The sequence below is a fragment of the Myotis lucifugus genome, unplaced genomic scaffold (assembly GCF_000147115.1).
Source record: "Myotis lucifugus unplaced genomic scaffold, Myoluc2.0 scaffold_126, whole genome shotgun sequence".
Lineage (NCBI taxonomy): Eukaryota > Metazoa > Chordata > Mammalia > Chiroptera > Vespertilionidae > Myotis > Myotis lucifugus.
The window spans coordinates 727,231-739,783 of NW_005871174.1; the positions used below are offsets into that span (position 1 = coordinate 727,231).

Here is a 12,553-nt window from a genome sequence, read left to right on the forward strand (position 1 = left end):
CTCTATCCTATATAGTAAAAGGGTAATATGCCTCCCAGCACCAGGATCAGTGTGACAGGGGGCAGCCACAAACCCCCTGATCGCCCTGCGCTCTGTGTGTGACAGGGGGCGGGCACAAACCTCCCTATCCGCCCTGCTCTTTTCGTGACCGGGGAAGGCACCCCAATCCCCTGATCAGCCCTGCTCTGTGCCTGATAGGGGGGAGCTCCCCAACTCCCCAATCGGCCCTGCTCTGAGCCCGACCAGGGGCTGCTCCTAGGGATTGGGCCTGCCCTCTGCCACCCGGGAGCAGGCCTAAGCCAGCAGGTCGTTATCTCCTGAGGGGTCCCAGACTGTGAGAGGGCACAGGCCGGGCTGAGGGACCCCCCCGCCCCCCATGAATGCACAAATTTTTGTGCACCAGGCCTCTAGTCTATAATAATAAAAGTGTAATATGCTAATTAGACCAGAGGTTCTTTCGGATGACCTTCCAGACAAAGCCGGGGCTGCAAGGGAAGTCCGGGTCCCAGGTGCCAGAGAGAAGCCAGTGCCGGCAGGGGAAGGAAGACCTACTCTTGCACCATCTTCCCTCTGGCAACTGGGACCCGGGCTTCGCTTAGGCCGCTGGCAGGCACCCAGGACCCGGCCATCTCCCCTGTGGCTGCCGGCAGGTGCCTGGGATCTGGCTTCGCTCCGGCCCGCCTTGGTCCGGAAGGACAGAAGGATGTCTGGAATGACTTCCGGTAAGTCTAATTAGCATATTAACCTTTTATTAGTATAGATAGGGCCTTCACCGTCCATATCAAACTTTAAAGGAAACAGAGCAGACACCATATAATTAAGTGCACAGTAGATTCACAAAACCTGCAATTGCAAAACACTGGGAAGAACAAATATCCCAACAATAGGGAAGTGAATGAACAAAGTGTGATACATGATCAACCTGAAATATTCCCTACCAGTTCAAAGTAAAAATTTTATGACTAAGAAAATTTATAAAACATTTATGATGCTCTTAAGAGAAAGGCAAAATATTTTTTTAAATATATTTTATTGATTTTTTACAGAGAGGAAGGGAGAGGGATAGAGAACTAGAAACATCGATGAGAGAGAAACATCGATCAGCCACCTCCTGCACACTCCGCACTGGGGATGTGCCCGCAACCAAGTTACATGCCATTGACCAGAATCGAACCTGGGACCCTTCAGTCCGCAGGCCGATGCTCTATCCGCTGAGCCAAACCGGTTAGGGCGCAAAATATTATTTTTAAAGTGATTACAACTATAAACAACTATCTTTTAGAGCTAAAAGATAATAAATGATTTGGCTACCCCAGCAGCCAGGCACCTCATTAAAGGGGTGCCCATTGTGCAGATGCTCACTTTCTGTCCTGGCCTAGCCTTGAAGTACTTGAACCCATCTGTTTCTCACTTCTGATTATTACCTTCAGCTCACCAACCATTACCTGTGTTATTTCTGTTTCTGGCTTTTACTTGCACTCTTTATCTCTCTTACACTTGACTCAGGACCCATGCTTCGGAGATACCAACAGCCTTGATTTCCAAGGCTTCAACCTATCCTTTGAGAAGACTTTGTACACCTGTTCTATCCCACCTAAATGCATCAACTCTTACAGGAAGAGTCTTCAAAATATATACAATTGAAACCTAAGTGTGCTCGGATCCTATAAGAATGGGTAATAGTTTTTCCTTCTTTCCAAACTTTCCTTGTTCCAGCACCATTGCAGTAAACAGTTAAAGACTTTGTAACAATAACCTTGTCTCATGTCTTCCAAGAGTGGCATCTAGTGGTGATTTCATAGAACTACATTTTTTAGCCTAAAATAAAAAGGCTTATTATTTCACTGGAAGTTTGTGTTTATAACACAGTAAAACAGTATATGTATACCAGGAAGCAAAATCCACTTTATAGAATTAGCTAATCCATAAATTATACAGGCTCTATAGATGTGTCATTTTACACCTGTGTCACAATTCATTCTCCATAGAATTCTAGGTTTATTTTAATTTCCTAAAACTGGATTTACTATGGAAAGTAATTCTTAGACTGAGAGTATTTGCACCAACTGCTAGGTTTTGATGCCTTTGGACATGTGGGATGTCTTACACATTTTCATCACTGTAGTAGTTTCCTTGGGATGTCTTAGCAAAGTCTCAGACTAAGTGGCTTAAACAACAGAAATGTATTACCTCACTGTTTTAAGGATAGAAGTCCAAGATCATGGTGTTGGCAGGGTTGGTTCTTTCTGAGGAATGTGAGGAAGAATCTGTTCGATGCCTCTCCTCTAGCTTCGGGTGGTTTTCTGGCAATCTTTGGTGTTCCTTGATTTGTACACACATCACTTCACTCTCCACCTTCATCTTCATGTGGCATTCTCCCTAGATGCCAATCTGTCTTCAAATTTCCCCTTTTTGTAAGGACATCAGTCATACCCTAATGACCTCATCTTATAACAACTGCAATGGCCCTAGCTGGTTTGGCTCAGTAGATAGAGCGTCGGCCTGCAGACTGAAGGGTCCCGGGTTTGATTCTGGTCAAGGCGCGTGCCCAGGTTGTGGGCTCAATCCCAGTAGGAGGCATGCAGGAGGCAGCCAATCAATGATTCTCTCTCATCATTGATATTTCTTTCTCTTTCCCTTTCCTTTTCTCTCTGAAATCAATAAAAATATATTTTAAAAAACAGCAAAAAAAACATTGCTATGAGAAATGTCTAAAATTAAAAAAAAGAAAAGAAATAAAACCTTTATGTTTTAAGCCACCACAATCTTGGGGTCATTTGTTACTGAAGCATAAATTAACTTAAGCTGACTATCACAATAAGTACCTAACTTAAGCTAAGTATGTGGGTTTTTTCATTCATTCATTAGCTATTTGTTGAAAACTTTCTATGTGATAGGCATAGTACTATATGTTGGACACTGTAACGGTTAATTTTATGTCAAATTAGCTAGGCCACAGCACCCAGAGATTTGTTCAAACACCAGATTAGCTGTCTCTGTGAGGCATTTTTCAGATGAGGTTAACATTTAAATCAGTAGACTTTAAAGCAAATTGCCCTCCATGAAGGGGTGGGCCTGATCCAATTAGTTGAAGGCCTTCAAAGACAAATCCCTGAGGTCCCTCCCTCCCCAGGAAGAGGGAATTCTACCTGCAGATCCCCTTCTGACTCAAGCTACAGCATCAACTCTTTCTTGGGGCTCCAGCCTGCAGGGTTGTTCTGCAGATTTTGAACTTGCCAACCCCCACAAATTGCATGACCCAATTCCTTAATATAAATCACTATATATGTGCACATCCTATTGATCCTGTTTCAGAAACCTAATTGATACAATGATCAGTGAACAAACTAGCAATTGTTCTCATAGAGCCTACAGTCTAAGGAAGGATACAGACGAATAAACGAAAAAATTAGTGTTTTGTAGTATATGCTGGGAAGTACTCCATTTAATAGGAGCACATAGGAGGTGTGCTTAACCCTGACTTGGAGAATCATAAAAGCTTTCTGTAGACAATAAAGTCTAACTTGGGAACTGAAGGTGGCAGATGGAATAGGAGTTAGCTAAGTGCAGGGCCGAAATGGTGGGGACCAGGGATTAGATTGAGTATAGAACATGTATTCTCATATTTGGGGGATTTTGTTGCCCCAAAGGGAGAGAAAATTGGTGCTTGGCAGGTGAAATAAACCTTAGCTATTACAATGTTTTGAGACCATGCAAACAAAGCTCAACTCTGTGTGACAAAATTTTATTCCTTAATATTTAATGGGGGAACAGGGGAGATGATTAGAACAAATGCCTCAACTGTCTCTTTTGGGGGAGGGGCACTTATGGAAAAGACCTTAAGAAACATTGGTATAGAGAGACCAATTTGGGTAGAGGAATGATCACCTGTGGAGCTGTGGAAATGAGAGAGAACATACAATATTTGAAATATTGGAATGGCTGAGGCGGAGAGTTGGGAAGGAGCAGAGTCAGGGAGAGTAGTGAGAGGAGGCTGTTCTAGCCACAAATTTTAAAGAAAGGTCAATGTGAAAATGCATTTCCTCTCACTCATCTAAATAGTTTAAGTAAAATTGTGTCAAAATTATCTACTGCAGACTGTGCTGACTTTTTAATATATGAATCTGTATTCTGTGTTTATAGTCACTGAATGAATTACTAAGTTTTAAACATTTTTTCGAGATGGCAAAGGACAATTGTTAAACTATCTTTTTCTATCTATCATTCTGGGACTTCTTAGTTTTGTAAGTATAGCCTCTAGAATAGCATCACGTGCATGTGGGTACTTACTCATAATGCTCTTCTGGAAGGCACATTAACCTCTGGAGAATTTGCATGTGATTTACCTCACTGGAGTTTCAAAGATTAAAAATATGAGAGTGAAAAGGTATTTTTCTTGGCTCCATTATTGGGAATAGAATGAGAACAATGGTCTATTTAATAACCATTATCATTATCTTCCCCACAGATTGAAATAAAATTACTTTAATATTCTATTAGGATAATCTTTGCAAATATGCTGCCAATCATTTTTTTATTTTCAGCAGCTTGTTAACAATGAACTCAAAGCTAATTCAATGCTTTTGAGAGATAGTATAAACTTAATTCTAGAATCTAAAGAGCTAAAAAATTGTATGCTTTACTATAATTTTAACTTTGAATATTTTTCTTTTTTTAAGGGGCCTCTGGTGAGTTATTCTCTGGTGTGTTTTTTTTAACTTTGAATATTTTTCTATGACATCCCTAGCCTGCTCAATGTTAAATAGAACGAATTTGATATCTAATATAATTTTTTTCTTATTTTTGTATTGATTTGAGAGAGAAAGAAACATTGATGTGAGAGAGAAACATTGATCAGTTGCCTCCCTCACACACCCGGATTGGGGATGGAATGTCAATCCTGGGCATGTAGCCTGACCGGGAATTGAACCCACCACCTTTTGGTGCTTGGGACGACATTCCAACCAACTGAGCCACACAGCCAGCATTCTAATATAATTTTTTAAAGAAGCAGCATTCTTATAATTTCTTTAAAAGGTCGTGTTACGAAAAAGACAGTACACGGAAATAGTTCTGAGTATGTGTTCTGGAATCAGCCTGCCTGGCTTCAAACCCTGAGTTGCATCTGTTTCGGTTTAAATGTCATTAGCTGTTAGAAACGAGGGCAGATGTGTACAGTTATGTGATCTTATCCTCTCTGTACCTCACTTTCCTCACGTGTAAATTACAGATACTAATAGAACCATTACATGTTGTTGTTGTGACTTTTACATGAGGTAATTATGTAAAAACACTTAGAACAGTGCCTGGTACATACACAGTCAATTACATTAGTTGCTATTATTATTTTGTGATTAAGTAGTTTTAAAGCCATTTGTTGAGTGCTTCCTGTGTGTCATAGGAGAAACTTACTTGTGAAACTGTTAGTACATCTTACCTAAAATGAACCTCAGACTCAAGGTATTTTTTAAAACTGACTTTATTATTATTATTATTCTCTTTAGTACATTTCAGGTCTTTAAGTTGTTTTATTTTTTAGGAAAGGATGGTACTTTGGCTCTTACGTGAGATTATAGACATCTAACGTGTGTAAGAAAAAGCACTCCTTAGGACAGTAGGTGGGAGATGAATTCCTCTTCAGAATTTTTTTGTTGGGGTCTAGCATTTATATTTATGGTATTATTTTTTCTAGGTTGACAATTGGGTAAAGTGTTACCCATGAATTTCTGACATTTTAAATTTTTGATTAAAGAAATTGAAACACCTTTTTAATATTTATACCTTTCAGAAAATGTCTTTGAAATTTAAAAATGCAAAACGAATTGAAGGCCTTGATGGTAATGTGTGGTGAGTACCTTAGAATCAACAATAATACTTTGGTGAGTTTTTTTTTTCCTACCGTTTTTCTATCCCTACTTGGGAATGTTTAGCCTTGTCTCAATAAACAAAGGAATAAATCAACTTATTTTAATTCATCCATTAAATGGAAATGGAAGGAAGTTAATGATGCATACACATGTGCCAAGAGCTGTGCCAGGCACTAGAAATAGGCAGAGAAAAGACAAATTTGGTTGCTGCCCTCATGGAACTTACCATCTAATCCATGAACTTTTCTTATTAGCTCCAGTCTTTAGCAGTTAATAGGAGAACCTAGCGGGGCTGGTATGATTGAGAAAAATATCTATATGATCAAAGTATGTGTATCATGGAATTGAGATTTGTAAGAAAAGCTAAGTTTATTTGTTCAGCTATCTTTTTATTAAATGAAGTCATTTTGTAGATGATAAAATTTTTGTTGAGAACTCGTTTTTTAAAAATATAAAGCAGGTCTTATTTTTAAGTTATATAATAAGATTATGAGGTATAAAAAGTTAGCTCTTAATTATAGTGCTTATTAATATTAGCATTTTTATTTTACTTTATTTTTTTTTCTTTATTGATTAATGTATTTCATATGTGTCCTTATCCCTCCATTGCCCCACACACACACTCATGCCCTCACCCCCTGGTGTCTGTGTCCATTGGTTAGGCCTATATGCATGCATGCAAGTCCTTTGGTTGATCTCTGATATTAGTATTTCTTATCTTAGGATTGAATTTACCAAGTTGGCTGCAGACCCCTCTGTTGTGAATCTTGGCCAAGGCCTTCCAGATATACCCCCTCCTCTATATGTGAAGGAAGAATTATCAAAGATTGCAGCAATTGATAGCCTGAATCAATATACACGGGGCTTTGTAAGTATAGGAGGACCGAGTGGGGTGTGAGCTTGTAATTTATATTGTATTGTGTATGGACAGACTTCTCTCACTTCTATATAATTGGCTTTCCGGGACCAACTGTCCCAACCTGATAACCAAGGAACCGCTCCCTTTCCCTTGTCTGCTAGGATGAGCTGTCCCCTACTTCCAGCTGTGGAGGGGCTGCCCCCTTCCTTCCTTTGCTGCTGTTGGAGTGGTCCTGTGGCAACCAGGGAGGGAGAGTATTGTTGAGACATGTGTTTCTTTCCCATTACCACCTATGCAGCCTCAGCACTGGCCTCTTAATTATCTTCTATTTCCAACTACTTTCTTTCTTCTACTCTACCTCAGCCCAACCCCCATCCTTCTGTGTTCACTAGTAAATGCCCAGGATATCCAGAGATTTCCTAGAAAAACATACAAAATATCAGCTACCACAACCTATTAAGTGAATTGAGCAAGGTTGTAAGACACAAGGCCAATATACAGAAATCCATTATATTTATATACATGAAAAATGAATAGTTGGAAATTAAAATTTCTTACAGACCATTTACAATAGCATCCAAAACCATGAAATATTTAGAATTGAATTTTTAAAATGTAAAATCTGTACACTGAAATCAATAATACACACCTGAAAGAAATTAATACCTAAATAAATGGAGTGATATATGATGTCCATGAATTAAAAGACTAAATATTGCTCTGGCTGGGTGGCCCAAGTGGTTGGAGCATTGTCCCATATACCAAAAGGTTATATGTTCAATCCAAGAGGCAACCAATTGCTTTTTCTCTCTCACACATTGATGTGTTGTTTCTCTCTCTCTCTCTCTCTCTCTCTCTCTCTCTCTCTCTCTCTCTCTCTCTCTCCCCTCCCTCCCTTCCTTTCTCACTAAAACCAATAAACATCCTTGGGTGGCAATCTTTTTAAAAAAAGACTAAATATTGTCAAAATGATAATTTAACCTAAATTGATTCAGAGCAGAGTTTGTCAAGCTATGGCCTGTGTCTGAGTCTGATGCACTCCTGACTTTTTAAATAAAGTTTATTAGAACATAGCCATGCCCATTTATTTAGGTATTTCCCAGTTTTTGTAGACATATATGAGTGCATATGTGTGTGTGTTTTTATCTTGGTATAAGCACTGGGGATGGTGTTGCACTGACACCAGGCTGAGGACATCAGTCACCTCAGGGGAAGGGAAGGAAGTGATAATGAGGAGAAATAATAATTTTTCTTTACATATCTTTGCCTAGTTTAATTATTATATGAAGCATGAATTATTTTTGTAATTAAAAACGTTAAAAAACACAGACCCTTATCGTCCTAAGAAAAGAATGATAATTGCTTTCAAATCATGCTTTGCAAGAATTAGTTAGACATGGTATTTAAAGGAAATTTTGGGTTTCTGAGAGTGGTAACAAACTTCTCTTACTCTTTGCACAATTCATGTCTATTTTTTAGCTTGAATTTATGCTGTCTTTTTCTCTCATTATTGTTTTTTAGTTTACTGATTATGTTCTATTACCTCTTCTATTATTAATTATACCCAGTTTCTCTAATATGATAATATCTCCTAATTTCAAAATATGAAAAATGTGCTATAGCTTTGTTTTTATTGATTTTAACACAGTGAGGGTCTGGGGCATACTAGTCAATATTCTGAAAGGAATAAAAAGGTGGCAAATAAATGCAACTTTGACCAAAAAAATGACTCCTTTTCTTCATATGAACCGGGGTGGACAACTTACAAGGAACCTAAGGCCCTTTTACCTCACAAGCCTGGGGTGTACCCATCCAGCCTCCCTCTCCTGCATCCTGACCCAGTCCATCCCTCCGGAGCCCAGGTGCTTTCCAAGCAAAGGCATGTTACCTGCACTTGGACACTCTCGCAAGTGACAGAAAACCAGGTGGTTCCCCTAAAGCAAAAAGAGGAAGTACTGCTGGATAGAAAAAATAAATATTGCCAAGACCGGTTTGGCTCAGTGGAGAGAGCGTCGGTCTGTGGACTGAAAGGTCCCAGGTTCGATTCCGGTCAAGGGCATGTACCTGGGTTGCGGGCACATCCCCAATAGGGGGTGTGCAGGAGGCAGCTGGTTGATGTTTCTCTCTCATCAATGTTTCTGACTCTCTATCTCTCTCCCTTTCTCTCTGTAAAAAATCGATAAAAATATATTTAAAAAAATAAAAATAAAAATAAATAAATATTGACTTTGATACCTAAGAAGACAAAAGGGGGAACAGGAGGGGGAAGAAAGAGAAGGAAAGAAGGGAACAGAACATGGCAGAGAAGATTGGGGAGGAGCTAAGAAGTCAGGCCTCCCCACGTCTCAGACTTGGTGCATTTACAGTCCCCTCAGTGCTCATGTTCAAGTTGTTCTCCCGGGTAACTACTGCTCTCTTGGCTCTCAATGTGAATAACGTTCCACTTCTTCCTCACATGTGTTGCCAACACTAATGTGCATTTTTTTTGGTGAATTTCTTTTCTCTCATCTTAGTCCATTGGTTGGAATAGCCTGTTCTACTGTAACTTGGAAGAACAGAATTAAGGGATGAGATATATAGTTAATGCCGGTTCCTGGCTGATTTTAACTAGGAAAAATATCCAACTCTATCCCATATGATTACTGTCAAAAATAGTCATTAAATGTGATCTAATTACTATCAAAATGTCAAAAATATATTTGATGTTGAAGTCAATTTTTAATCAAAGCAAATAACTTTAAATTCTGTGTTCTAAAATCAATAATTTAATAGGAAGTTTTTAATCATTAGCAAGTCTTCCTGGCCATTCATGTAGGAACCCTCTGGTCATAGGGAAAAATTTTTTTTTTAATTAACTGCCAATTAAAAAATATTCTTTGGATAATTATAAAAACCCAGGTTTTTTTAAGTTTCAATTTTAGAGCCAAATTACTTCAAAGAAGTAGTTCCCATAATCAAGGTTTTTTTCTTCTTTTTTCTTCAACAGGGTCATCCACCACTTGTGAAAGCTCTGTCCTGCTTATATGAAAAGTTGTATCAAAAGCAGATCGATCCAAATAAAGAAATCCTTGTGACAGTAGGAGCATATGGCTCTCTCTTTAGTGCCATTCAAGGATTAATTGATGAGGGGGATGAAGTAAGTATTAGTTAACATTACCATATTACCCAATTCATCATTGTTATTTGTCCTGCCTTTGAATCTTTTACTTGTTTTATGCTATTTTTTATTTTTTTTATTTTTGAAGTATAATGCATATGCAGTAAAGTTCACAAATCTTAAATGTACAGCTCAATAAATTTTTACATATGTTTATGTGTATCTCCATAACCACAAACCAGAAGAAGATATAATACATTCCCAGCACCCTTTTGCCCCTTTCTAGTCTATATTCTCCCAGAAATACCCACTCTTCTGTCTTCTATCACCTGCTCTTTAACTGGATATAATACCATCATATAGTATATACTCTTGAATCTGGCTTCTTTCATTTTGCCTGTGAGATTCATCCATTTTGTTGCATGTACTTTATTCTCATTCTTAAAGCTTATTTAGATAAAGGCAGGTGGAAGAGGCCAGAAATGATGGGGAAAATTAATCTTAGTTTGCACTGCTAAAATAACCTTTCCTCTGAACTTAATCAGCAAGTATTTGGTCCTGTCCTTTTTCGCCCAGTACTGTTGGCAGCATGGCGTGAGGAATGTGTAACAGGACGGTTGAGTCTCTCTGCTGTTTAGTCCTGTGGTGTAAGACCCACTTTGGCACCGAGCTCAGTCAGCTCTACCCCTACGTCCCCATTATCATTCCAATACCCCTGCTTCAGGACTGCCTGACCTCTTTCATTTATTCAAAAATTGCTGAGGATCTCCTCTATGCTAAGCTCTGTGGGAGGGAAGATTTTTAAAAGGCAGTCTATGCATGGAAGGCACTCTGTCTAATAAAGGAGATAGACGTGTAAACAGATGAAGAGGAATGCGGTGTGATCATCAGCACGAGGATGTCTGGGTTATGGTGGGGACAAAGGGAAGAAGTAGGTCTGGAAAGCTCCAGAGAGGGGTTGCTTAGGCTGTGTCTGAAGAATAAATACTCACCATGACCTATATTGCTAATTCCTTTGTTTGAACCCTGCTAGCACTTTATCTGTACCTTTTTCATTAAAAAAAATCACTATCACTCTGAGTTATATTGTTTTATACCTCAAATCCAAGGCAATAAGCTAAAGGGAACATGTAAAGGAAGTACAGTCAAACTTTGATATAAAAATATCCTTTAATCCTATAAAATAGTTGCATTTTTTCCTTATACTTTGATGTAGCTAATCCTTTGCTGCCACCGCCTTCTCTGCTACTCTGTTGGAGGATGCCAAGGCTCAGCCCTTGGCCTTCTCTTCTCTAGTCTTTCTTCCCTGATCACTTTATCTAATATTTTGAAACCAGACATGTCACTTTGTATGATGTTGACCTATTTTATTGTCTTTATTAACATTGATTACTATCCAAAATTATTTCATTTACTTTCTTGTTTTCTTGTTTATTATAAGAGTCTCAGAGGACTGAGTTCCAGAACTGGTTTACTACTGTACTACCATCACCTAAAATAGTGAACGCCCATCCCAGCTGGTGTGGCTCAGTGGATTGAGCATCATCCCATGCACACATGCCCAGGTTGCACACTCAGTCCCCAGTAGGGGCATGCAGAAGGCAGCCAATCAATGTTTCTATCTCTCTCTCTCCCTCCCTCTCTCTTCCTCTCTCTCTTTAAAAAAAAAAATCATTAAAACATTTTAAAAAATAGTGAGTGCTCAATAAATATTCTTTAAGAGGGAGGGGAATAGTCCCATTGTAAACATGAAGCAATCACAGTGAAGAGTGTCAAGTACATTGGTTCAGTTCTACCTTCCTGCCTCCTTTTCTAAGCTCTCCCTATGTTTCTCACCAGGGTTACAAAGATAGGTCGTCTTAGTCCCAAAGAATTTTACAGACTAATTGAAAACTTGTTCCTCTGCGTACCCAACACCTAACATAGCACATTGTATAGTAGGTACAATGACTAGGACAAACAAAGGGCCTTCAGGATGTGAGGGCCTCTTTTATTCCAGAGAGAAAGGCCTTAAACAGGAATCATCAGAAATACAAACAGTAAAAAGTGTGAATTTAGAACAATAATTAGGAACCATTTACCCAACAAAACGTTAAACAAGACAGCTTACGATTAACTTGTGAAATTATAAATTGCTCTTGCCCTATTTTTCAAAAACAGTTGCCATATATGGAAAGATGTTTGCACCCTTTACTTTAGCAATCATCTGAATTTATTCAACGGACTATTTAAAGAAAGAGAAACCACACATACTTACAAATGGACATAACATTTTATTTATACAAGCAAACAATAAGAAAACTACTCTAGAATTCAACAGGCTCTCAAATAGCCATTAAAACAATAAATATTTAAACTATAATTATATGAAATTTTTGTGAAATATTGCTAGGTGTAAAAAAGAACATTTGAATGTATATAATTATGTGTTCAAACTCTCCTTATAGAAAAGCAAAGGGTCAGGATGCAGATTCAGGCTGGCAGATTGTGGGAGGGACACTGGCTGGGCTGGCTGGATTGGCCCACTGACCTGGAAGCCAGCCCATGAGTGATGGAGAGAGAGCATACAGGGGCAAAGGGACCAGGAGTATACATACCAGGGACTAGGAAAAAAGACAGAATCCAGACATGTCACCTGGCAGGGGAAATGTGGTATCAGACAATAACAATAGCATCCCAACTGGTCTCCCTGCATCCACTCTTTGTTTCTGGATGCTTTTGAGGAAAGGG

General features: G+C 38.8%; 1 protein-coding gene across 5 annotated transcripts in view; it reads left to right on the forward strand.

Annotated features, from left to right (window-relative positions):
• Positions 1 to 12,553, forward strand: part of KYAT3 (kynurenine aminotransferase 3) — a 68,168-nt gene that overhangs the window by 25,747 nt on the left and 29,868 nt on the right. For 3 of the 5 annotated variants that reach the window (XM_023758232.1, XM_006093899.3, XM_023758233.1), the window contains 3 exons: positions 5,789 to 5,847; positions 6,591 to 6,735; positions 9,713 to 9,862. In XM_023758232.1, coding sequence (XP_023614000.1) covers positions 5,789 to 5,847; positions 6,591 to 6,735; positions 9,713 to 9,862 — 354 coding nt within the window. Of the gene's footprint in view, positions 1 to 5,788; positions 5,880 to 6,590; positions 6,736 to 9,712; positions 9,863 to 12,553 lie in introns of all 5 variants that reach the window. The other 2 variants (XM_023758234.1, XM_023758235.1) reach the window with 1 other exon arrangement.